At 39.2% G+C, this 27,108-nt stretch overlaps 1 protein-coding gene and 1 pseudogene across 1 annotated transcript; one reads left to right on the top strand and one right to left on the bottom strand.

The window, feature by feature from the left end:
• Positions 1–2,626: 2,626 nt before the first annotated feature.
• On the bottom strand, positions 2,627–11,937 carry LOC149845705 (cell division cycle protein 48 homolog). The gene is made up of 9 exons (XM_089995927.1): positions 11,791–11,937; positions 9,674–9,839; positions 9,374–9,602; positions 8,516–9,282; positions 8,214–8,435; positions 8,029–8,100; positions 7,415–7,696; positions 5,541–5,900; positions 2,627–3,166 (listed from the first exon to the last, which is right to left on the bottom strand). The coding sequence occupies exons 1-9, from the start codon at positions 11,826–11,828 to the stop codon at positions 2,867–2,869; spliced, it is 2,436 nt and encodes an 811-aa protein (XP_089852053.1). The 5' UTR covers positions 11,829–11,937; the 3' UTR covers positions 2,627–2,866.
• A 1,703-nt stretch (positions 11,938–13,640) lies between these two features.
• Positions 13,641–14,210, top strand: LOC149845706 (cytochrome b561 and DOMON domain-containing protein At5g35735 pseudogene; annotated as a pseudogene).
• The last annotated feature ends 12,898 nt before the right edge of the window (positions 14,211–27,108 follow it).

A 27,108-nucleotide genomic window follows, 5' to 3' on the forward strand; every position in this document is an offset into this window, starting at 1 on the left:
AAAAATGTAACTTATTTAGCAAAAAATTTATTTTTCAGGTATGATCCACTTTAAATGCATTTTTTATCATCAAAATTATCGATGATGGTTTTGAACTTAAAAGATGAATTAAAGTAGAGGATGTTATCTTTTTAATGCATAATAAATTTCCTCAAACGAACATCTATATAAGAAATTATGGCTAAAACAAGTGTTGTTGGCACATCAATGTGTTGTTATCAGCTGTCCAAAAATGTTGACGACACAAAATGTGTCATTAGCAATTTTTTAAATATCAACAGTAGCTTTTTCATGTGTTGTCAGGAAGGTCCAAAAATGATGAATTATCATTAGTAACTCCAAATATGTCATTAATACCAAAAATGTATCGTTGGCAAAATTTGTTATCAGCCTATTTTTTTCATGCACCCCATTTGCAGAAAATTGCCCGTATCCTCACCCCCTTACCTTCCAAACTTGAAACGGGATATTCTGAATCCTAAACCTCTTTACAAAAATAAAACCCCTATCCAAGGCAACATGCCTTGGGAAAATCTCAGGTTTTCATTTAAAAATAGCCCAATAGGAGTTGTCCATCCCAATCTGGTTCAGGTCCAGAGTTTTAGATCTCGAATACGTAAAAAATGTATTTGAATCCACCATAAAAAATATAAATAGAGGGGTCACCCTCCGTATTTAAGATATGGTCTTTGTCTCCCTAGCACACCCTTATCTTGTCAAAAATTTTTGCAGAACCTAGCCTAGCCGACATAGCCTAGTTTAATCCCACATCAAGCCTAGTCTAAGACCTAGGTCCCTAATCTCACAACTTTCTCGGACCTTGTGCCAAGTTGAAGTGTCGCTTGTGCTCCCACACTCGTCAAATGTAGAAAGGGCTACCTAATTAAGCCCGAGGTGAGATTCAATTTGTTTTCATTCGTATTTTGTTTATTATGTATTTTTCTAAGATTCGATAGCCCTAACGTTCACATATTTTTGGTGTTTTCCTATTTGTTTTAAGTTTTGGTGGCCCTAACATTCGGGTATTTTGTTTATTCTAAGTTTTCATGAAACACTAGCTTTTGTTGTTGTTAATGTTAGTGGTTTTGATGTCGTTTTTTAGATTTTCGGATATTGCATCCATCTTAAATCCAAAATCATGTTTTTCTATGTTCTATCCTCTTTGACACTATCTGATTGATGGAGTCATATCTTCCTAACAGTAGGTCTTTTTTCAACATTCTAGGGCTACTTGGAAAACAGACATTTGACTCTTTGTTTCTCACATTCATCACTATTTCATATTCAGCTCTGCAATATCAAAAAATACATGCAAACAGGAAAAACAAATTGTTTTTTGAGTATTTTCTGCAAAACAATCTATGTTCTTATACTTATATCTCTACGATCCACAGACAAAAATCTGCATTTTCATATCCATTGGAACTCTAAGAGATAGATCCAGAACTTTCATGTTTTAAGTTAGAACCAAAAACCTCTCTAGGGTTCTTGTTTTTTAGATCTAATACCGGAATAAAAAATTGTTCTACGAGCTGCAACAACTGAAGAATCTGTGTTTCAAAAGGTGTTTCTCTTCAATCGCTCAGCAGATCGAGGTGATCTTGGGTCTTTATCTTCTGTTTTTTTTATACAACCGCTCAACTGAAGAATCTATATTTTTTTATAAAAACTTGATGCTTTTGTAATTTTCTTGTTTTCATATGTAGAAACCCTAGGTGGACTTTCTTTATTTGTTTTAATTTTAGAAAAAAATAACTTAAAAATCCTTGTTGGAGAAATCGCATCTCACCTAGATTTTTTTAGGAAAATATAAACTATCAAGTTGAAAAAAATCACTTTGCTTGAGACCTTGTTTCCTTCGTAGTTATTCAATATTTATCTTTATTTTCTTAATATTTTGATTGTAAAAACTTTATTTTTCTTGTTTAAATTTTCAAAACCCCTCGTCTCATCCTACATTTTAGATCTATAAATCTCCCACTAATACCAAAAGCCATCAACTTGAGTATATCTGTGATGGACCATAGTGACCAAGAACCCATTCATAGTACCAGAAACTATAGCTCAGGTATATCACGAAAGGTCGGTTTTGTATCCTGTTCAAGCTCTTGTAATTTTTAAAAGACATGGAGGTTTACTTGTATTTTCTCCAAAACCCCATATTTTTTCAATTTGTCATGCAAAAAAAGTCCCAATACCAAGGCAGCGTGTGGCTATGGATGGCAGCAAGGAAGCCTCCTACCTGTTTTAGCAATCTTAAAGAGTTGATGCATGGATCATAAGCTCAGGTCTAACTGAGCATGACAAGATCAACCAGGACACAGCAGCTCAACCAAGAGAGGGCCGTTCCTGCTTGCAACCTCGGCAGATTAATGAGTAGAGGAAGGTTATTCGCATCAGTTGCCATTTTCTCTAAAATTTATGCAGCAAAAATTTTCCTTTTGCTTTCTTTGTTCTTTTGTTTTTTGAGCAGATAATTCTACCAGACTAGAAAAGCCTTTTATACAGATCCGGATTCATTAAGAGAAAACTGGCCGAGGATTAAAAACTGGCAAAAGTGAAACAAATTTCATCATTCTCCAGCAGGGTTCATTCAGAAAAGAGCACATGCACATCCACACAATAGTTAAAACATCGTGATCATATGGTCATCGTTTTAATTTCTCATGACAAGAATAACAGTTGGTTGTTCTACAAGATTAAGTTTTAAGTACAAAATAATGTTTTTCCTCCAAGTAAAACTAAAAATTCAGGAATGAATGGAAAAATCTATGCAGAAGGTTAAGCAGAAAGAGCACGTACTCTCTGGGTCAGACGATCTCACTCAAGGCAGACACCTAGAGCTTACCAGCCAAGCGTCTACAGCTTAGCTATACAGATCGTCCTCATCTCCACCACCACCACCAGCAGCAAATGGATCAGAATCTCCGGTAGCAGAAGCAGACTCAGGTTTATCCGGGAAACGGAACTCTGATCCAAACCCTCGAGACTGCTGCAATGTTTGAGCAAAGAGTTGGTATTTCCTTATGTCAGCATCGCTTACGCTTCTTCTAGCAAACTTCATGGATTCTTCAAAATGTGCAGCTTTTATTTCTGGAACGTCATCTACATCATCCTCTTCCATTGCTTCAGGGTTCTCACGCCTCTTACGCTCCCGCTCAATATCCTGTTTTCACAAGGAAAATGGTCATATGAGCAAACCTTTATAGACATAGGCAATCAATAGACCTGTATAAAACATACAAGAGAAGTAATTTCACACAAACAGCAAATCGGCTTCAAGCCTTCAAATAGATGCGCCAAAATGGTGATTGATTTTTTACAAAACACAATGTTTTTTTGCATAAAAAAAACAATCATTTCTCTGAAAGGCAATTCTTACTGGGTCCCACACAAAAGTTGTCAGATTTTCCAAGTTCCCAAGGATAATGAGGCCCTTCCCTGAAACGCGACAAGATCACAGCCAATACTGTAGACTATCATGATTATTCGCATACATAGTTGGTATGAAGGCCGAATGCCTTCCATACCAAAGCAAGCATTCAGCTTATCGATGATTAACGACAACCATCAATAGTTAAATGCACTAGGAATTTTTCTTCTTATGATTAGTGATGGTAACAAATTTCTTAGTTCATAATGGTGGCATTCAGACATTTCCTGGTTTCTTTTTAAATAGATGAAAATGAAAAAGAAGAAAAGGCAGTACTTCTCAGAATATGCCACAAGCGCACAAGGTTAGTAACTGACAGACTTGCTCTCTGTTCCCCAAGAAATTGCATAATTGAATAAGCAGAAAAACTGCCAGTTTATCATCATGCATCACAGATTCCTATGATTCATTCTAGAATTTATACTAAGAGAACTTTTCTCACCAACAAGAACTTTTGTGTCATTTCAAGGAGAAAAGGTTCAGGTAAAAGTCACAATATATTATTATGAAAATAATACAGTCAAAACATTCATAACTAGCAAAAATTATCGAGATTACTTCATTTTCAATTCTTGAACAGTACAAACTTCAAAGGATAAATAGGACGCACTAAGTGTCAAACATCTCAAAGACTGGCATGGACAAAAGGAGAAGCAATTAAACAACCAAAAGCATAGCCAACACAACACCATGTTCAGATGAATGTTGATCACTACATTAAAAATGTTGCCTGCAATTACCCAGGCACTATGTCACATGGGTGCGGGTGCGGGTGCGGCACTTTCAAAAACCTTGGGTGCGGGGGTGCGGCAAAATATATATATATATATATATATATATATATATATATATATATATATATATATATATATATATATATATATATATATATATATATATAATTTTTAAGTTTTATCAGTTATCAGTTAAAAAAATGTTTTAATGAGCCATTCGCAGTTTCACACTCTAAATTAGTTCATACTTACACATGCATGGCTTAATCTTTGAGACAAGCATATAACTACTGGCAGGATTCCGACATTGAAAATATCAGTGCAGGAAGGAGAGTTGTTTCAACTCCCCACCGGAGCCAACACATACCGAACATCCGAAAGCCCACATAGCGGCAAGGGAACCAACAACGACAGAACGCTGCATTGTGGCCTGTCAAACCGCATGTCCAAGCCCTCTAGCAAGATGCACAAGGAACCTTGCAGTTGAGCCGTTAGCACTGAGTAGGGACACGATTCCGCTGCGGAAAAGGGAAAGCAAACACAGAGATCCAAAAAAGCACAAGCTATGCGCACGAAGACCCCGACATTCTAAGAGGGAGAGAGGGAAGACGGAGAGGAGAGGAGAGGAAGAGAGCAGAGGGAGTCAGAGAGGAGAGGAGGAGAGCAGAGGGAGTCGGGGGCATACCTGGAGTGGTCGGCGGCGGAACGGTCGGCGGCGAAACGGTCAGTGGTAGCGTCAAGGTCGACGGAGAGTAGAGGGAGTCGGAGAGGAGACGAAGGGAGCAGAGGGGCTCGGCCCCTCCCCTGCCGACCCAACAAGAGAGCGAGAGGGAGTAGGGGGGGGGGGGGGGGGCTCGGCCCCTCCCCTGCCGACCCAACAAGAGAGCGAGAGGGAGTACCTGCAACGAGTGAGAGGAGGAGGTGGCGTCGGGCTCCCGTGCGAGACGTCGGGAGGAGGGGAGGCGAGCGAGAGAGCGGAGCTGCGCGAGAGAGGAGAGGTGAGGATTAGGGCAAAAAAAATTTGCCCTAATCCTCTTTCGCAGCCCTTTTTGATCGGTCAACAGAATTTTTTTTTACGTTTGAAAATTGGACGAAAATGACCCTGGGTGCATTGACCGCACTCAGGGTCATGTTGACCACACCGGGTGCCGCACCCGTGTCGACGCGGGTGCAGCACCTGCTTTGCTGAGTCCCTGTGACTTAGCCCAGGCATATGGAGAATAACCTCCAGCCGCTTGAGTGCAAATAACGATTCCAAAAAGAACATGATGGTTCTCAACACACGTAAATTAGGACTTTCCAGGGTGCAATTTGACATGTAATTCATCAAAAGAAACGACCACAAATAACAAAGGACAAGAAAAAAAATTTACCTTCTCAATGTTCTCCCTGATAGCATATTTACAAGCTCTCTGGCAGATTTCAGTAATGTCAGCACCACTAAAACCATGTGTATAGCGTGCCAAAGTAGCAAGGTCGACATCCTTCGAAACAGGTGATTTGCGCAAACAAGCTTTGAAGATCTGCAGACGAGAAGCCTCATCTGGCAAAGGAATGTAAATCAACTGATCTAGACGCCCTGGCCTAAGCAATGCAGGATCAATAATATCTGGCCTATTTGTGGCCCCAATTATGAAGACAGTTTTCTTTGCAGTCATGCCATCCATTTCAGTCAACAACTGATTCAACACACGGTCTGCAGCACCACCAGCATCTCCAACAGAACTTCCACGCTAAAGACAACAACAATGGTGAAAGCAAAACCGATTAGTCAAGAAGGCTGGGAAAGATAGGCTTATACAAATGTCAATTCAAGAGAATATTGTATACATATATACTCATTAGGATACAATAAGAGTATATTATCCAGTGCCAATATAACTTCAAAATAAGCAAAGAAAGGGGTTCTTGTTTACCAAAACACAAGAGAGAGAGAAAGAGAGAGAGTTCAATTATGTTTATACCTTTATAATCTTTTATTGTCAATATAATGCTGAAAAAGCACACTTGTCTCATAATTTTTCAAATGCATATCAGAAATTTGTTTTTTTTTGTAAATTTTCACATTAATGTCCATTCTTACACGCCATCACAGGTATCATTTGGTGTTAAGATCAAACAATAATATATCATAGTAATGCAATTTACACAATGAATCCTTAATCCATACCTATGTCACATGGGTGCCGGTGCCGGTGCCGGGGGTACGGCACTTTCAAAAAACCTGGGTGTGGGGGTGTGGCAAAAATAAAAAAATTATATATATAAAGTCCAAAAGTTGGACATAAATGACCCTGGGTGCGTTCACTGCACCCAGTGTCAGGTTGACTGCATCGGGTGCGGGTGCGGCACCTAGTTGGAGAATCCCTGTGACATATAGGGCAAAAAAAAAATTCTTGGCAATTTTTTTTAAATCCAAGAATTGGACCAAAATGACCCTGGGTGTGTTGACCGCACCCAGGGTCGGGTTGACCGCACCCGCATTGAGTCGCGTCAACGCGGGTGCGGCACCCTGCTAGCCGAATCCCTGTGACATAGATCCATACAAATTAACACTGAAACGTTAATAAATTGTAGCAGAGAGGAGAAGTGGAGTGTGAACCAAAGGAATGGAAGAACCAGAAAAACAGCAGAGGACACAACATTCAGGAAAAGGAATTTGAATCGGAAAATTTGGTGACATTATGTATTTAGGGTCTGAAGAAAAGAAAAGAAAAGGAAGAGGATGCATAAGGGAGGGGAAAACATAGGTGAACAAGAAAATATGAAGAAGATGGCTTAGAGATAAGAAGATATGGCAGATGAAGTAAAGGATTCATGCCATCACAGAGAGAGAGTGAGAGGGAGAAGAAAGTGTATTCCCAGGGCTGTAGGGAAAAGACTTTCAATATCCCACTGACACCCTATGCTTCTCTGCAAGTTTGACAAAACAAAATTTGGGATTCTTGAAAACCCAATTAGACTTGTCTGGATTTGAGGGATTTTTTAGAACTTGGATTTTGGTGAACTTGAAGCCAAACACAGGACTTATGAGAATCTCAAGACTTCTAGAATCCGGGAACAAACAGCCCCTAATGAAAACAATTTAGAATAGCTGTAATGGACACAGTTGCTCAAATGCTTGTTCATTTTAAGAATGGGACTTTAACATTTAACATTTTATATTTTTCTATTCTCATAAGAAGAAAGGAAAAATAGAATGGTGAACAATAAAATTTTTAAAACAGGATTTAACAGAAGAGAATACCTGAGTTGCAATCGAATCAAGTTCATCAAAGAAAAGGACGCATGGAGCTGACTGCCTAGCTTTGTCAAATATCTCGCGGACATTAGCTTCACTCTCACCAAACCACATTGTTAGCAATTCTGGCCCCTTGACACTAATAAAATTGGCTTGGCACTCATTTGCAATAGCTTTTGCAAGAAGAGTTTTACCACAGCCAGGAGGGCCATAAAACAGAACTCCTTTTGATGGTGACATGCCAAATTTCTCAAATTTCTCAGGATGCTCAACTGGATACTGTACAGTCTGTAAAAGAACAATCAAGAAGTCATTATGTCAACTACTATGACAAAAAACTTCCATGGAACATTTCTGTCATGCAATCAGATAATGGGCACTGACGTATGGAATGAGAATAAAACTTTGCCAGCCAATCAGCGTTTTAATTTCTTTCTGTCAAGAACTGACTGAATTTGATATGCCAATTGCAGTTAGCAATTTTTAGAACAAAAGACATCTGCATCTTAAAGAAAGAATGCTCACCAAAGTTTTTTACAACAGTTTGGACATCAATACACCCATCCTGTCCATCAAGAATAGTACACAAAACAAGGGAAAAAAAAGGATCAAACACTTGCCTCCTGAAGTTCTCTTTTGACATTGTCCAAGCCACCAATATCCTCCCACGAAACATTCGGAACCTCCACAACCTATCAACAACAGTGTAAACATAGTAACACATGATCATAGAGTACTGCCACAAACAAAAATGAAATTTTATGGCAAAAAATGAAGAAAACGAAAATGCAAAGACTAGACTCACAGTTTCACGTAAAGCAGATGGGTTGGAAGAGCCCAAAGCTGTTTGGAAATGTTCATTTGTTACTGCCATTGAATTGAGAACCTCAGCATCAATAGTGTCATCCTCTAAGTCGATGACATCCATTTTTTCCCTTATGCACTGAAGAGCAGCCTCTGTGCAAAGAGCAGCAAGGTCTGCTCCAACATAACCATGTGTATCTTTTGCCACTCTTTCCAGATCAACCTAATTTGCAATTCAAGAGAGTAAATATCATCTATTTCATGGAAAAAAAATAAGGAAGAGAAATAAGAAAGGAGCTTTACATCATCTGCAAGCTTCATGTTCTTTGTATGTATCCGAAGAATTTCTAATCGCCCAACCTCATCGGGAACACCAATGTCAATCTCCCTATCAAACCTTCCAAATCTTCTCAGAGCTGGATCAATGCTGTTTGGTCTATTAGTAGCACCAATAACAATCACATGGGCTCTAGTCTTAAGACCATCCATGAGAGTCAAAAGCTGGGAAACAATACGTCTCTCCACTTCACCATGTGTTTTCTCTCTTTTGGGGGCTATTGAATCTATCTCATCAATAAAAATGATGGAAGGAGCATTCTTTTCAGCCTCCTCAAATGCTTTTCTCAAGTTGCTTTCACTTTCTCCAGCTAACTTGGACATAATCTCAGGTCCATTGATTAAGAAGAAAAATGCACCAGTTTCATTTGCAACAGCCCTGGCAATCAAGGTTTTCCCTGAACCAGGTGGCCCATAAAGCAAGATACCCTTTGGAGGCTTCACACCAATGGATTTAAATAGTTGTGGATGCCTCAGTGGAAGTTCAACCAGCTCCCGAATCTGAGCCATCTGCTTTCTAACACCACCCACATCATCATAACCGACTTCATTCAATCGCTCTTCATCCTCACGTTTAACAGGGTCCCCTTCACAAAAGATCTCTGTATCTGGAGCAACAATGCAATATTCACCAGGATCTATTTCAATGACCTTAAATTCCACACTCCGCATCCCACCTCTTACAAGGAAAAGGTCATCTTTTCTCACTGGCCGATAGGACTCTAGGAAGTACGCTGAAAATAAAAAAAATAAAAAATTAGGAAAAAGAACCAACCCACAGTATAAAACCAATGCATACAAAAGCCAGTTTGTGATTCTGCTCACGTTTCAGATAAGCATCAAAAAGATTTCCTGTAACACCCTCAATTGTGTCATCTATTGGCAGTATGTGGACACGTTGTCCATACTTCACGTCAGGACATTGATGAACAGAAACAACGTCACCAAGGCGCACTCTTAGATTGGCACGAACAACTTTGTTCATTCTAATCTTGGGTTCCTCACAAGTATCATCAACAAGAACAATGCACACTGTGTCCCGTCTCTTTTTACCCTGCAAAGAGGATTTCATGTAAAGATCACTCTGACCAAATCCAGACCACCAAAAAAGTTCAAAGCTAATACCTTAATCAGAATGGTATCCCCGCGAAAAAATTGTAGTTTATCCATTGTCACAGAGTTCATTGAAACAACGGAATTGTCATCATTAACAGCTTCATCAACAATAAGCCGATTGGGAGCCTTCTTACGTTCTAGAATTGCAGTGCTGAAATCCTTCTTTGAACTTTTCCTGTTGCAAGCACGAAAGATCTTATAACAAATGTGAAAGAAAATGGTAGGGAAACAAATACAGGATAATAACCAAATAGTAATGATATTCTTGGAAGAAATCATGCCAACAGGAGCATATCAAGCAGTCACCACAGGAAAAAAATATAGAAACTGCTAACAAAGCCTTAAAATTGGCCCACTACCACCATATGTTCATAAATAAGAAGTTTGTATCTACATATGACATGATCAGGAAGAAACAGTTAATAGTTAATACGCAGTGTGAACCAGCAAAAACAGTGTGAGTTACTCAGAAAGGTTTAGCACTCATGGCTTCTTTATTCTCATGTACTATAACAGTTGGAAGAATATGAGATAAATCAAAGTGATCCTAAAATCAACCTGACACTGAAAAAGGAAAAAAGAACATTGATCACTATTAGGACTGGGGAAAAAACCAATTTGCTCATGTCTCTCAGCTTGGTTCAGCACTCCAGCTTGTAAGTATACTTGATGAGATAAACCACTGAGTAACTCGTAAAGCATAAGGAGCCCAACATGGACAAATGGTGATCAGTTCGCTAGTTACAAAAAAACTCTTACATATTTTTCATGTATGCTTGATATTAACAATCGTGTAGTGGGCAGGCTGACCAGTGTGCTTGAGTGGTTTTGGGTTTGATCTGGACACACTATCTTGACAGGGATTTCTCAGGACATCAGCCACACACAAAATCGGTTAGACTTTCTCTTTGTGTGTCTCCTCCCTTTTTCCAACAAAAGGTGAAGTTTTTGGTTCCAAAGAAAAGAAGTAATGATGATCCATCAATCAAACAGAAACAAGGGATGACCTGAAAAGCCAAAGGTAATAACCACTAAATGGAAGGACACACCAGCCAGGATCTGGTACACTACGATCCATGACATATCCACGTTAGATCGTACGTCCAAGTTTCCAACGCAAGTAGATGTTATGTATTCTAAGGGGGTGTTTGACTGCATGGACAGGACTATGTAGAACAGTCCTGTCTGGACACTCCTGGCAGGGTGCACAGATGTCTTGGACAAGTCAAGTTTTTGTCCTAGGTGTTCCATTCATTCTTTTTAAATTTTTGAATATCTTTGATTTTTGTCCCAGGTTTTCCGGACACCACTGCTTCAGGGTGAGGGGTGGAACTCCGAGGAACGCCGTGTTCCAGGCATTTAGAGTGTACAACGCAATGCAAACGTCGGGCGCATGGAGCGGACTGTGCAATCAAATGCCCCTAAATAAGCACATTCATAACCATCCCATGTAATCTAGAGGCCCCCACGATTCCAGCAACCCTCCGAAGCTATGCATATCATTAATCCTTGAGGCACCAGCGTGAATCCTTAAGCGAATAACCACAGAAAGATCTGATCCAACAGAAACAATAAGGCCTCTGTGCTCCATCATTTATACCCCGGTAAGGATCCTCACGGTATGCAAGCACAAGCAAATTCTAAAAGAAAGTTTACCTCCAAAAAAACATGAATTCAGTTCTTAGTTCATATTTTTTTTCCCGATTTCCTTTCTAGAAACCATATGGTTCCTTAAATTGCAGACAGAATTCCCAGTGGCAAATTTTACAAGTTCGGCCTTCTTCTTTGATTCCCATCTTTCCCAACCCCAATCTACCGGCGAATAGAGAGTAACACCACCAAATTTAAACGTGATGACAAGCATAAGAAACACAAAGAATCATCAAGAAAAGATAAATAACCAGGAAACTTGAATGCAAGAGAAACACAAAAGGAAACTTCCATGAATTCAACACACAGCGTCCTTCCCGATCCCAATTCCCCGTTAAGAAACCCATTGTCTCGGAGATCGAAACCCTCAAGTTCCACCGTTCATAAATCGCTCCTACTCACGACGACTAAAAAGCATCGACACAGAAATCTAAGGTTTCAGAAAGAGAGGAAAGAAGAGGGATCGAGTTACTCACGATTCAGATGAAGGGCCCGCTGAGCTCGACTCTGCCATGGCAAAAGATCTCTACGGTTTCCAGCAAAACCCTAAAAACCAGAAGGAAGGGAGGGAGAGAGAGGAAAGAGAGAAAGAAGAGATCTCGGAGAAAGGAACGTCGAGGACGGAAGTAGAAGAGCGGTGAGAGATGGGCGGATATTTATAATAGAAGGGAACAAAAACGCGGAACTTTGGTTAAAATTTTCTTGAAGCTGCCTTCCCTTACCAACCAACCTGACAAAATATCGTTGCTAGTCTGGTTTGGATCGGATTATAAAAATTATCCGAAAACTTTCTGTTTTCGAACATAGGTAGGGATGTCAATTGATCAGATGTTATCTGATATCCGACCCAATCCAACCCCATTTAGTCGAATTTGGTAGGCAAAATTCATATTCGATTAGGTTATGGCTTTGATTTTTTGCTACCAAATCCAAGGGATATCCGGATTTGACAGATCCAAATCTGACTGCATGTAAAAAACCTGATTTGGTATAAGCTTTTCATCATTAAGCTCAAATCCATTTAGAAATTAGTCAGATATGGTATTTGACCACATCCTATCCAAATCCAAACTGTTTACATCCTTATGGATAGGCGGCTGGACCCAAAAAAATTGGTTTGTGGCTTGCTAGTAAGTGTCTAGCTCAAATCCATTTAGAAATTAGTCAGATATGGTATTTGACGACATCTGATCCAAATCCAAATTGTTTACATCCTTATGGATCAGCTGGGTGGACCCATAACTTTAGGTTTATGGCTTGCTAGTAAATTTTCAGCTCAGAAAGAGTTCGTTTAAACTCATAAAATAGGCTTGACAAGCTGAACATGAAGAATAGGAGTTTGGCTTTCTCGCGAGATTTTCAAACCGTGACAAATATCATGATATTTATGGTTTTAGCAGGTATTTATAGTGAGATTTTTATTTTTAAATGTGTTTTATTTATATTTTCTTATAAAAATTAGTTTTTTTTAAAATTTATTTTTTATTGCCAAGATTTTGCTGAAAAAAATTCTTTCAAATATATATATATATATATATATATATATATATATATATATATATATAATGAGTAACTAGTTATGCCCACTTTCTGGTTTCTCCTCCTCAAAATTACAGTTTTTGGGGTTTTTTCTTACATCTAACACCATAGATATGATCTATAGGTTTTGTTTAGTAGGAACCGACTTTTGGATCACCGGAATCTGACCTGTATACAGGTTTTTCCGGTAATCCAAAATCAATGGCCATGAAGGTATCAGTTTTTTCCAGCTCATAAAATCATGTTTTTTCCTTGAAAAAACATGATCTAAGAGTCTATTCCCACTAAATCGAGCATGCTAAACACATTTAACTGTTCATATCTATCATAAGACACTTCAAAACTATAGGGCAGAACTAGAAATGAGGCTTAATATGTTTCGCATATATAATTCCCAAGATTTTCTTATTACAAATCAGTGTTTGACTTTCCCAAGAGTGAGATTTGTGACATTCAAAGGGTGGCAAAGGAACTTGAATTATTAGTCATTAGCAATCCACGGCTCATGATTGCCTAGTTCATCAGCTGTTAACAGCACTGACCTGTCTTAACAATAGATAATAACCGAGCATCCACACTCTTTACATTTTTACTGTGTAAGATTTCTTCTGGCTGACCTTTACATACTAAGCTTCTATAGGATTTCATCTGATACTGCATCATTATCGTTGACATCAACTATTTCCAGAACTGCATGGACTGTTCTTGACCTTAAACTCTATATATATCACTTTCATCTCACCTCCCTGTCTAACTAACGAGAGAGAGAGAGATTATCCCCTTCATCATGGCTCACTTCATCACCACCCAACTTGTCCTGCTCATCTCTGTGGGCACTCTCTTTCTCATTGCTTCTGCTCAGACCTGCAAGTCCCAGACCTTCACAAAGGGCAGACAGTTCAGTTCCTGCATAGACCTCCCCTACCTGGACGCCTACCTGCACTGGAACTACTCTCCTGGTTCCCCCTCGGTTGATATCGTCTACCGAGCCACCCCAGCAGCCCCCGGCGGGTGGATCGCCTGGGGGATCAATCCCACAGCCACAAAGATGGTCGGCACTAAGGCTCTCGTCGCCTTTGTTGATAAAGCAACCGGCATGTTGAATGCATACAGCACTGACATCACAAGCTACGGTCCTCCTATGGATCATGAGGGCCTCAGCACTTTCGAGAACGTATCCGCCGAATCAGCAGGCGGCGAAATCACCATATATGCGACCGTCGTGCTTCCGAACAGCAGCACCTCTGTGAATCAGGTGTGGCAGACTGGGAGTGCTGTGGCAAATGGAGTTCCTCAGGCACACCAGACAACCGGCCCCAACGTTCTTTCCTTTGGGCCTTTGGACTTTGCTGCTTAGGAAGAGCTAAGGAGAACTTGAAGGGAAGAAGTTTCACATAATCATATTTTGATCAATAAGGATGTCGACAGTGTTTTTGTATTCAGCTTCTTTGCTATATCAATCAAATGATTAACTTTATCTTTAAAATTAAGACGAGAAAAAAATTGAAGATGATAAACCACCACGATTTGTTGGGATAAATCACCACGATTGATGGTGGTTACCCACGATGTGGATAACCCTCCCCCACGAAAGGTGTTCCTTCCGTTAAACCCGCATAGAATAAAGGGGGAACAGTTGCACAAACCGTTCCCACTCTGTGCCTATAAATGGGGTATCGTGGGCGACCCCAATAAATAGACAGAGATACAAAAATACAGGGAAAAAATCAGAGAGAGGCGCAATAGGGTTTTTTTTTGCTTTGCTTACCTCTCTATTCAAGGGTTTTTCCCATTCGGCAAGGGAACTGGTCCTGCTCACCGACTGCATCCGCTAGCTTGCGCTCATGGAGGGCCGCAGTCCGGCTGAGGAGAAGCCTTTCTCTGCTCCAGCCACCGCCAGCAGCTTCCCCTGCTCTGGTCGCCACCGCCAGCCACCGATCCCGGTTCACCGGTGGCGGCATCAGGTACGCCTTTCCTGCAGGTTGTTTGTTTGTGCGTAGGCTAAACCCAACAATGGGTTATCGGCCCACGCTTCTGCAACGTGCTGCGTTTTATGCCCCTCTCATGTTGCAATTTTTTGGTAGTCAGGTCTTTGTCCGGCTACACAGCGTCGGCGTCTCCCCCCTTCCAGAAAACAACCCTATAGGGTTCTCGGAGGGAGATGCATCGCTGTACCGGATGCTTTCTCTGTCGGTTTCAGGAATGCTCGACGTTATGGCGGTCGTTTCCCAAAATGCCCAAATCAAAAATCTTACCGGTCACCGGTGGGTGTTTTCCTTTCTTCTGGGAGGAGCCTTCCAGAATCACCATCGACTGACGGCCATGAAGGAGTCAGCCAGTCGATCTTCACTGACAATGAAAATCGACCAGCCGGTCGTGGTCGGCGGCTCTTGATCGTCGCCCATTTTGGTTTCCCTATCACGGCACCACCTTCCTTCCAGTGGTCGGCCAGAACAGGGTGAGGACAACCCTTTTTCCGCCTGCAACTGATGTCGCCGACCTTTGGCCGCCGGCGACATCTTCGGGCGATGAAGTTTCGAAAGGGGGCAGCGGCAGCGATCCATCAGGAAGAGAGGAAATTAAAAAGGGGATTCCATGTTTTTGAAACCCTAATTCTTAAAACAGGATTTTATGGTTTCGGATTCGGACCTGCCCCACCTGAACCGATCCATGAGGTTCACAAGATCGAGTTTATGCTTTGAGTGAGGGATCCTATTTTTCTCATATATCCAAACCCATGCCATTTTCGGATCGGGATCGGGTCCATAATTGGATCAGAACCCGACTTGTACCGATCCATAAAGGTTCTTTGGATCGGATCTGATTCCCAGGTAAGAGACCCAGACCCGGTTTTGTTTTGGACTGAGTCAGGTTTATGGAACCCGATTTGGACTCTGGATTTGTATTCGATCCATATTGTTTCTGTAAGACCCGCGAATCTCTGGGTACTTTATTGAATTATTTGAGTTGAAATGTATGTTTGTGTGTACTTGTGAAGTAGCGCGTGATTTGGTGAAATTTGACTATGCTTTGTATTTCTGCCTTGTGTTCGCGACCTAAAAATCGCATAAATATATTGTGCAAGTAAGAAGTGTCTAATTCCGGACGAATTAGCTTCCAAGAATTTAAGGGTTAAATTATATTATATTTTTATGGTTTGTCCCCGGATTTGGGACTTATACGACGTAAAAACCTCGTCAGTGCATGCGAATTACGAGTTTTGACCTAAGTTTGAACCCGAATCGTAATACGCTTAATTCTCGCAATTGGATGAGAATTTCCTTATAAGGCTTCATGCATTTCATATTAATTGAGGTTTGGTACAGCACTAAATGATTTATCGGAATTTATTTGATATTTTAAGGCATTAAATAAGTATTGTTTTGAAACTTATTAATTGGCAATTTTTGGATCTTGGATCTGGGTCACCTAGAGGACCCAAATCCTTTGTGCGCCCCTCTAAGAGGACGAGTTTAGACTTGGTTGACCAGTTGGTCAAGGGTTTGACCAGCTGGATGGCATACTTGTAAGATTTTGCATGGCTTTTGAAAAATAGGCCACGATTGGCCCTTTTTCTTTTGAAAACCATGATGAGCCTTGAACCTCATCATGAAAAACATTTTCAATAAAGGGGGACCATGGGGTTGGCGCCCCATGGTGTTTTTGTAAATAATTCAAAGGGATTCAAATAACAAAATCTGATTGGGTGAGCATGGGTGGCTCTTTTGTAAAACTAACAAATATTAAAGGCATCTTGCAATGGCATTTTTGAAAGATTTCTGAAATGTTTTAAAAGCTCAACATGCATTGGGCGCGGATACCTATGGGTGGGGCGTGGAGCACTCCAGCCCTCCATCTTGCTTCAACTAATCCTAGCCATCCGATGTGTTTAACCCTAACTACTTAAGGTTTCAAGAGAGAGAAAGAGAGGACCTCTTGGGTGATTTTCTTGGAGGAAACCTCTCTCTCTCTTCCCCTTCTTCCTCTTCTTCTCCCAAATACCGAATCGAGAGTAAGTTTGTGGGTGTGGTGTGGAGCAACTCCAGCCGTGGACACCATTGCCTCCACCATCCTCATTTCCTCCATTTTAAAGCCGCAAAGGTGAGACGTCTAACCCTCTATGCCTATTGTGGATTCGTTTGAGCAAGTCGAGTGTGCTCTTGCTTTTCAAAAGCTATTCTTCACATAGAACCATGAATGTGATTTTCGGTTAGTTGCTTGCATGCATCCCATTCGGGTGGTCATATAGAGCATACTTATAATGCATAATCTCTTGGTTATTGCGAAATGAGATAGTGAGGTGCCCATTGAAATAGTTGGGTCCCCTCATTGAAATGTGTTTTGGGTTTTGCCATTTGATATCGTTGGGTTTCTTCTAACAAAAAAAATGTTTTGGGTTGCACCATTGAAATCGTTTTGGGTTTTCTTATTTCTATAGTTTTCATTACATGCAATTAATGGAGCAAAATAGAGGTAAGACGCCATGAGTTTAGATTTTTATTCATGCTTTTTTTTGTATTTATCGTAATATGTTTCATGCTCCCATTTCAGTTTATGGGTTTAGCATGTATGTTGCATTTATTGTGTCGGCTTCGGTTGCACAATGGCTGGAAGCTATGTTGCGCATTTTAGTTAAGATTGTGCGCCCTTCATTATCTTTATGTCGGTTGGCGTGGCCCTTAGCCCAGCCCATCGGCTTGTGCTGAAGTGGGTTAGGCTTGTTCCAGGCCTAACATGGTCTGGACCGTACATGGTCCAGACCTGTCAAAGGTCTGCTCCATCTTGGATCGTTTTGGCGACAGCCCTCACGCGCCTCCAGACTTGGGCATACGGCCCTCGCTGCAGCTGCAGTGATTTCGGTTGCACCCCTTCTCTTTTGCGGTGCTGACTGAAACCAGCGGGGTCTGAACCCACGGTCCAGACCGTGCTCAAGTTCGAGCACACCCGGGACAGCATAGTGCTACCCTTCTTCGGTTCGATTTTCTGTACCTTGTGGCAGCGTATCATACTGTATTTACCCTTTTGCCGATTCCGCAGTGCTGCCCCAACCGGGCCTGCAATAGGTGTGTTTGGTGCCCCAAGGCACCAATGCGACAGCTACGATGGTAGGGTAGGTTTTGGTCAACACCAGTCGCAGCTGAATTTCCTTCCTTTCGCCACACCTCTAGCTTTGTTAGTGAGGTTTCGGGCTGCAGCCCATGCGGCTACAGGTGTGTTCGCAGTACGGGGTCCAACACCCCAACCACGTAATAGTTTTGACTCATCGTATCGCAAATGGATTGTGCTTGTCAACTGAAGTGGACTTTAGGTGTAAATTTCCATCGTGCTTGTTATGCCTAGGGATGCACTATGGATATTGCAGTAGTGCAAGATGGATGTAATTAGTCTATGGATATTGCAGTAGTGCACGACTTACGCGACCTTGGACTTTTTGGTGAGTTGTTAGCGAGATGAGTTCGCTAATGGTTGCCATGTGCGGGTTATGAACCTTGGCACTGCTTGTGAGTTATGCCTTACATGCCAAATGCTTCTAACTGTCCCATCATAGCATCATAGCATCATAGAATACGATGTTTGAATCATCATAGGATAGTTCATTCGCCTATGATATGATGCTCAAAATTGTTCATTTGTACTTTATGTTCTGTGATGCATAATAGTCACTCTTACTTTGACTACTTGCATTGATGTATGCTAGTTACAATCTTTCATCTCGATACACTTGTACTTTATGTTCTGTGATGCATAATAGTCACTCTTACTTTGACTACTTGCATTGATGTGTACTAGTTACAATCTTTCATCTCGATACACTTGTACTTTATGTTCTGTGATGCATACCTTGTTACAAATGTTAATCCATTGCTAAATCATGATCCTTGATGCATACCATGTTATTGATAGTAGTTATCGATATTGCCCCAGGTGTAGTTACCATTGTCTTATACTTGTTGTGCTATCTTTGCTCAATCATGGTGGATAATCATGCTATGTCTTGTATGAATAGCTTGCCCTCGATTCCACACTTTGGTATTATGGTTTGGTTTGTCTCACCAACTCGAAAGAGTACTGACCCCATTTTATGGGGATGCAGGTTTACTTAGGTGTGCGATGGAGCTCGATGTGGTGCCGCGGACTTCGAACCCACACTTCTGAACCTCATCTGTCGGATCCGGGCAGTGTTTTGTATAAGGGATTGGATGTACAGTTTTGTAAATATGTATTTAATAAAGTTGTTTCATTTAATGTTGATTCACACCTGTAGTGACCGCCCAAGGTTTTTTCCGCTTGTTGATCTTCCCCTTTCGGTCCTTCCGCACTTGCGTACTCATAAAAAAAAAAGTAAAAAAATGTATTTTACTCAAAGGGTGGGAAATCTGGGTATGGGTCGCTACAGTTTCACTGGGTCGAATCACTATTTTAGATCCAGATCTATAAACCCCTACCAACCCACAAAGCTACCGGGTTGGATCTGGATACAGAGTTGCAGATCACAGTACCCAAGTCCAAATGTCCCTGGATCGGATTCGAAAAAACTAGATCCGGTTTTATCTTTGTCAGATCTAGAACCCGGTTGAATCGGGTTATATGGTTCTGGATTTGGCAAATCTGACAGAATCAGATCCACTGATTTGTAATGGTAACAGTGAACTGGTTCAACCGTTTCACTAGGTTTCTGAACTGTTTCAGGCCATTAAGGAACCAGTTCTCAGTCAACTAGATTCGGTTCGGAGTTTCTGAGATCGATTCAAACTGTTATAAACCGAGATCAAGGATTTTATAACCGATTCATTCGATTTTAGGACCGGTTCATGGGTCTTTCAATCGGTTTGTGAGGTTTAAGAATCGGTTTAGGGTTTTTTATGATCAGTTTATTCGATTTTAGGACCGGTTCAATGGGTCGTTCGACCAGTTCATTCGGGTTTAGGACCGGTTCAAGGATTTTATCATCGGTTCATGAGATTTTAGGACCGGTTCAAGGGTCTTTTCATCGGTTCATTATGTTTTTTTATTTGGATTCTCGTTTCATGAGCGTAAACATCAAGTTGCAGCATGTTAAAGTTCATATTTTTGTTAATATGTTCATGTATGAATGAATATATTCAATATTGGCATTAAGGATAGTTAGATGATTTAGTGTATTCACGTCACCAAAGTGACTAAATACACGTATGTTGTCTACAATTTCTAGTACTATCATACAACTTTAGCCAATATTACTGTTGTACTTAGATTCATGAAACGATAAATGACCCAAAGATAGTTTTATCGTGTTTGGAATTTAGGTAGGGTAAAATGAGGCAAATATGTTGAGATACATTGCACATGTGTATGTGAAGGTATCTTGTGTTGATGGTCTAACTACATAAGAACCTTAGTTTTACCAAATATGGCCGGTAGACGAAGTGGTTTCACGTGTTAGAGCTCTTACCAAAGTAAGGCTTCAATGACCCCCTACACTCGCCTGAAAATAAGCATATTAAGGGTTTTTATTGATTTGCTTTTTTCATTAAGTTTTGTCTCGTACGAATGTCTTTTGATACATATCTTTTGTCATGCAGTATCTAGTCCTGTGATTTTAGATGACTCTAGCTCTATTCCCTTTTTAGATGGATCAAACTTTAGTGATTGGAAAGAGACGGTTCTCTTTACATTATGGTATATAGATTTAGATCTGCCTCTAAGGATAAATGAATCTGCTGCCCTGATTGATCAAACAAGTGCTTTTGAAAAGTGGGAGCGCTCGAATAGACTTAGCTTGTTGCTTCTGCAATCTAAGGTGGCTAAGAATATTCGAAGTGTCATCCCGCAGTGTAGGATAGTGAGAGAATTTCTGAATGCTATTAAAGCACAATTTGTGAGTTCAAACAAGGCCAGAAGCATTACTCTGATGTCAAAGCTCATATTTATGAAATATACTGGAGGGAAAAACATTCGCCAACACATTTTAGAGATGAGAAACATAGTGTCTCAGCTAAATGACATGAAGCTGGCCATTTCTGATTCTTTTCTATTGCATTTAGTTCTAGCGTCCTTACCCTTGGCATATGGACCTTTCAAAATCTTTTACAACACACATAATGATAAATGAACGTTTAATGAACTTATGTCCAAGTGTGTTGAAGAAGAAGAGAGATTGAAAGAAGAGAAGGTGCAGAGCGCACATATAGCTTCTCATGCACCCAAGATAGAATCGAAGAAGAATGCATTTAAGAGAAATGCTAGGAAGAAGCTAGTAGGGGATAAAACATCCTAAGGCAAACAATCTGACTTTGCTCTCATAAAGTGCTTCTTTTATAAGAAGAAGGGACACAAGTTGGCATATTGCATAAAGTACAAGAAGTGGTTGTAAAAGAAAGGTAATTTGTCATTTGTTTCTCATGAATGTAATTTATTACAAATTCCTGAAAATAGCTAGTAGATTGATTCTGGTAATATTGTTCATATTTCCAACTGTCTATAATTGTTTCTGAGCAGAACGGAACCAACAATGCATGAGAAGAATATTTATTCAGGAAACAAGATGTGTTCGCATACGAAGGGTGTTGGGACCTGTAAGATTACTTTAGATATAGGTGTAGTTTTGGATCTTCATGATGTCTTTTATATTTCATCATATAGTAGAAACTTAATTTCAATTTCAAAATTGGATATTGTTTTAAGTTTGAAAATATCAAATTGTTCATTTATAAAAATTTTGCTGAAATTGGTTATGCATTAGTTTATGATGGTTTGTATAAATTAAACGTGAAGATTCAAACTCAGGAGTCTTTGACTTCTGAATACACATTGGTTGGGAATAAACATAACATGATTAATGATAAATCTTACATGCTTTGGCATTGAAGGTTGGGTCATATCTCTAAAAAGAGAATAAAGAGACTCGTAAATGAAGAGATCTTGAAATTTCTACATTTTACCGATAATGACCTATTGTGAACACCCCAAATTTTCCAAAAAAAAATAAAAAATTCCCTTTATTTTCCCTGGCTTCTATCTTCTAAATAAATCGGGTCAACTTCTGATCAATTATCATTCATTTCTCGGATTCACTGGTTGAAGATCCAAAATCCAAATTCAAATTTCATATCTGACCCAATCTTGAATTCAAATCTGATATCTTAATCCAATTCTGAACCTAAATCTTCTATTTTTTAAAAAAATAAAAAAAAAATCAATTATATGTATCTTCTCAGATATTTTATCTAGATCCAATCTCAATTCAAGATCCAAACTCGATATTTTCTCAAAATCTCAGATCCAGACCCGTTTTAAAACCCAATTCCTGAAATTAACCATGTATTTTCCCAAAAACTTCATTTCAAAAAATCTTTAAATTTTAAAACGAATATTTTACAAAAAAAAACATTTCAAAAACCTTGTTTGGATACCATCTTTCAAAAATCCTCGTATTTCTCTCATATATTTTCAGGTTTTTCCTTATATAAAAAGAAAAAGAATTTTGGAAATTAGCCTAAACCTCTTTTCTGAAAAAAAAACTTTACAAGTAGAACCATCATTTTGAAAAACCTCCTTTCAAAAGCCATCTTTCTGAAAAATTTTGAAATATGAGGGACCCGATTTGTAAAACCCCCCAATGGCCTTCTGTTATAAGAAGAGCCATGGGGGGTTGATGTTTTTTATCCATTCTTAACCCCTCCATCGCACACCATTCCCCTTCTCTTCTCATCTCCTTCCCATTTTCCTTCCTCCTTTCCCTTGTCTTCGTCTTCTTCTTCACAGTCGGCTGAAGGAAGTTAAGACTACAGCAGCAACTCAGAAGCCAGTTGACCCTGAAGCTTTGGCTACAGTAAGGATTCCCCCTTCCTTCTCTCTTTCATTTTTGTCTTCTTTTCCTGTTTAATCGCCCCCATTAGATTACCCACATAGCATCGATTTTGCATATAGCAAATATCGATCTACGTATGTTGTGCAATATTAACGGAATGTCCATATTCCAACAGTTTTCTCTTCTTCACAATTCCTTTCTGAATTTCCTTGATTTCTTTTTGTAGGTTTTTGCATAATTTGTAATTTATTTCTGCATCTGCGTTTCCTTTACAATATATCTTTTCTCTGGTGTTCATTTCAGCAGTTCAATGCCTGAATTTAATTTTGTATATGATCTTCGATCAATATTTCTGGTTTGATTCTCATTTGTGTTTTTGTTTCATTGATTTTCATTCTATTTCATCTGCTTTTATTTCTCTTATTATTCATTGCATTTTGAACCCGTACCTCTCATGTGGATTCAACATTTCATCATCCTAGATCTAGATCTGGTATGTGATTTCAGTGTCATTTGCATTAGACCAATTTTCAGAAGCACATTCATCTGAATATATGTGTTTCATCTCTCTGTTCATCATGGATTGACACACCGATTCATTGAAAAATCGGTTACCAATCTGCTGATAGAACCATTTACATGCCCCTGGTGCTAATAAAATATATGAAGAAGTGATGGCTCTGGAGGAGGCAGGTTCAGAATCGAATGCTGGTGACTCTGATTGGAAAAAGGGGAGGTATTGTTTCCTCATTTTCTTTGTGATCTAACGTCATTCATGTACAGGTCCAACAGATCACGTTTCATTTTTTTTCTGTCACCATATTCTAATTTCCATTCTTTTAGTTCTTTAGTCAATAGTTGTTTTAATATACAGTTTCATTCGTTTGTGTTATTTCATGGTTGGTGTTTATTTTGCAATAATTTTGTTATAACTGATTTAGCAATATTTTGTTTAGTCCTTTTTTTTAGCAGTGTGATAGAGTCGAGTAGTGCCTCGCACCACTCCAAATTGATTTTCCTGTTGTGTTGCGTGTAGTCTTTTACCTCTCTTCTTTTCAGCATGTTTCTTTTCGGTTCAGCATAGTCCTTTGTAATCTTGAGTGATAGGGCTTCGTAGTGTTAGACGATTTAATCCCTTAGTGTTACTTGAATCGTTCTTGTTGATGTTATATGTTAGTGATGTTGCTTTGTTTTCTCATATTGATATTTAGATTAGGTAGTCATCATATATAGGTTGTTGCATTTGTTTCTGTGTGAATAGGCACCCACACCTTCACCACCAGCCAAATCCTCTGCATCAGCACTTGCACCAGGACTCATCCCACCGCTTTCAATTGGACAAGAATTATCGTAGGTGCCCACAACACCTCTGCACCCATTTGTTGTATCCACCAACAACACCACTCTTCCCTCTACCAAGCATTAACTTTGTTCATGACTGGCCCATTTCTTGATGGACTACTTATAAATCAAAATGTGCTTGCCTTCAAGTATGCACTTCAAGTTCTGGCATCCATCGTTTATCTTGCGTGATTTCTGTATTTGTCAACTTCAGTACATTTCTTGTAATAGGGAGGACATCACCTGTCATGTATCAAGTATTAGGACATCTCAAGACATGCATGGTTTTGGCTTTTGGATATGTTTTACTGTATGATCCATTTAGTTGAAAAAATATTTGGGGCATTCTTACTGCGTTGGCTGGAATGATCTTTTATTATTACTTTGCACACTTGAAAGCCAACAAAAGGTCACTGAAGCTTCTGCACAGCTGACCCAGACGGAGGAAAGTGAGGTGGACCCTCTATTAAGTGTTGAAAATGGAACAACAATTGTGGCTGATGGTATTGTCCCAAGAACACTTGCATGGGGCTCAACCAAGGACCTGCATGCATAGACATGTCGATGGGAATAGCCCTCTGCTTGAATCAAACAATGAGCAATTAGGAACCATTTACATCTTCCTGATAACTAAGGCATTTGTTTTGGACATCATTTCTGCAACATTAACAATGCTTACAGAGGTTCCATCGAGCTCAAGAATCCCAGTATTTTAGGGCTGGATATATGAATATGAATGGATATGGATTTTGACCTTTTCTTTTAATTATGCTATCAGAAGTATCTTTTGTCTTGTTGAATCTATATTCTTGATTGATCTCATTTTTCCATATGTAAACAATGTGAACCTACACCTTACTACATTTTCAACCTCACCTTCTCACTGTGTTTTGCACTGTCCCCTGTTAGCCCCTGCTTCACCTGCTACATTAGCATCCATCCACTATGCACAGTACCTTTCCACCTTCACCCTCACACCCTGTGTACAACATATGTATAGCACCTCTCCACTGCTTATCACTTACTCCTTTCACAACACACTTCCACGCTCCCAACACACCATCCGTTGTGATTTCTACAGCAATACTTGCACAGTCACTATTGTCATCACTACCACAACACCTATATGTTGCACAACACTTCCTACCCTTCATTAACACCACATCCCAAACATAGCATATGCACTAACTTTAATACCTGCCGCAAACTCCAACCCCAATCTCACCACCTCGCCGCACTACAACAGCGAACTTCCAACCACACTACAACACTTACTTCATTATACTCCATCCCCACTACATTTTGCACTCCATCTCACATCATAGCTCTTACATCAACACCCTATGTAACATTTACCCACTCACTCACAACACCTATATTGCAACCCAGCACTTGCCCTTACTTGTTACATCTTCATTCTCTATATCCTTGAGCACCACTTGCTGCTATTTGCAACACCATCTGCACCTCCCTCACAATAACACCATAGCACCATCACTTGGGCGCAACACTCTTCACTGCTGCACCCATTCACCCTCCTGCATTCACACTGCATCACATTACTATCACATGTGCCTCTACTTTTCACAGCATCTCAACACTTTTGCACCCCACAGCATCCTGCATATACCTTCACCACCTGCACATTATCCCCTGCCGTGATTACCACAACATCACTACAGCCTTATTTCCTGCATTATTAAAGTCTGATGCATATCATTCTTTTATCACATCCCTTATATATTATCATTACAGTCCCACATGCCGTGACTTCATACCTTTTCACAGCAGTTCACTAAACTGTTATGGCCTTGTTCTTTTCACAGTAATTTTATGAATAGTTGTAAACTTCATTCTTATTTACATCTCTAAGTTTTAACTTACATCTGTCTTATTTACATCTCTAAGTTTTAACTTAGATCTGCTATAGCTATGTTGTGATTAGCTTAATCTCCACAAATGCACAACACATTCATATTCTCCTGTGACTTCACCAATACACAACATCTCTATGCTTTCCTGTGACTTCATGCTTTTCACAGCAATCCAACAAATGTTGTGCTTTCTTTCATTTCATTAAACCACCATAGGCTTTCATAATAGTTTAGTGAATCATTTAGTATCAACCAAACCCTTGGGCAAATCTCATATTGCATTTTCCATTAACATTAGCCTTGCATGAGTATAGTCACATACATTTCCTCATTAAATATAGGCATTGCATTTCCATATGCATTTAGATGATACATTCCCATATGCATTTAGATGAATGCATTTTCTATTTAGTATAAGCATAGCATTTAGACTTTGCCTAATATTTTCCATCATCCTCCATATTTTTCAATTTTACTTTGTGCTAACTCTGTTTTGCAGAAAAAATATAGAAATGTTAAATTCCTTTTCTAGATTAAGGAGTTTTAAGATTTCAATTTCAATTCAAGGTTGCAATAATTAGATATTAATGAGAATTTTTTACTTTCCAGCTTAGAATAGAATGTATGAGCATATAATTCTCATAATTGCTTGTTTCATCTCATTTTATTCTTATTTTATTTTTAAAAATCTACAATGGTGAAACACGAATGACACATGCACAATTCTAATAAAAGGTGATTAATCCTAAGTAAATGATTCACATTTATGGCCATAGTCAAAATGTGAATAATACTTAGGATTTTTATCTTTTATGGAATAACACTTGATTTCATCATATTTTTCTAAAATATCCTTTACTTCCTTTATCAGAATTTAATATGTGCATTAACTTAAGATATATTTATGTTCATAGTCATGAATATATTAAAAGATAATTTTATTTTAAATCCTATAAAGGCATAAAAATTTATCTTATTCTTTGCTAAAATTCAAATATATATTTGTGGCCATAGTCATGAATGTATTATGATTTAATCTTATTTCAATTCTATTAAGGAATGAGATATGTTTTTAAATTCTAATCTTTAAAATAAATTTCAAAGCATTCATCATTTAGGATAGAATTGCATTTTTTTTATTTCAAATTATCTTCAAAATTCCAAGTGATGTTTGAGATAAACTTTCAAAAATACAGTTTTAATTTCTAAATTCATTTTCAACTTCCATTTGTAAATTCAGATTTATTCTT

Source organism: Nuphar pumila, chromosome 2, assembly GCF_984573655.1.
Source record: "Nuphar pumila chromosome 2, dmNupPumi1.hap1.1, whole genome shotgun sequence".
In the NCBI taxonomy this organism is placed as follows: Eukaryota; Viridiplantae; Streptophyta; class Magnoliopsida; order Nymphaeales; family Nymphaeaceae; genus Nuphar; species Nuphar pumila.

Coding starts and splice junctions, on each gene's coding strand:
- LOC149845705 (XM_089995927.1), bottom strand. CDS start 11,828: ATGGCAGAGTCGAGCTCAGCGGGCCCTTCATCTGAATC. Junction 8,101..8,213: donor CATCTGCTTTACGTGAAACT/GTGAGTCTAGTC, acceptor TGTTGTTGATAG/GTTGTGGAGGTTCCGAATGT. Junction 7,697..8,028: donor TCAAAAGAGAACTTCAGGAG/GCAAGTGTTTGA, acceptor GTTCTTTTACAG/ACTGTACAGTATCCAGTTGA.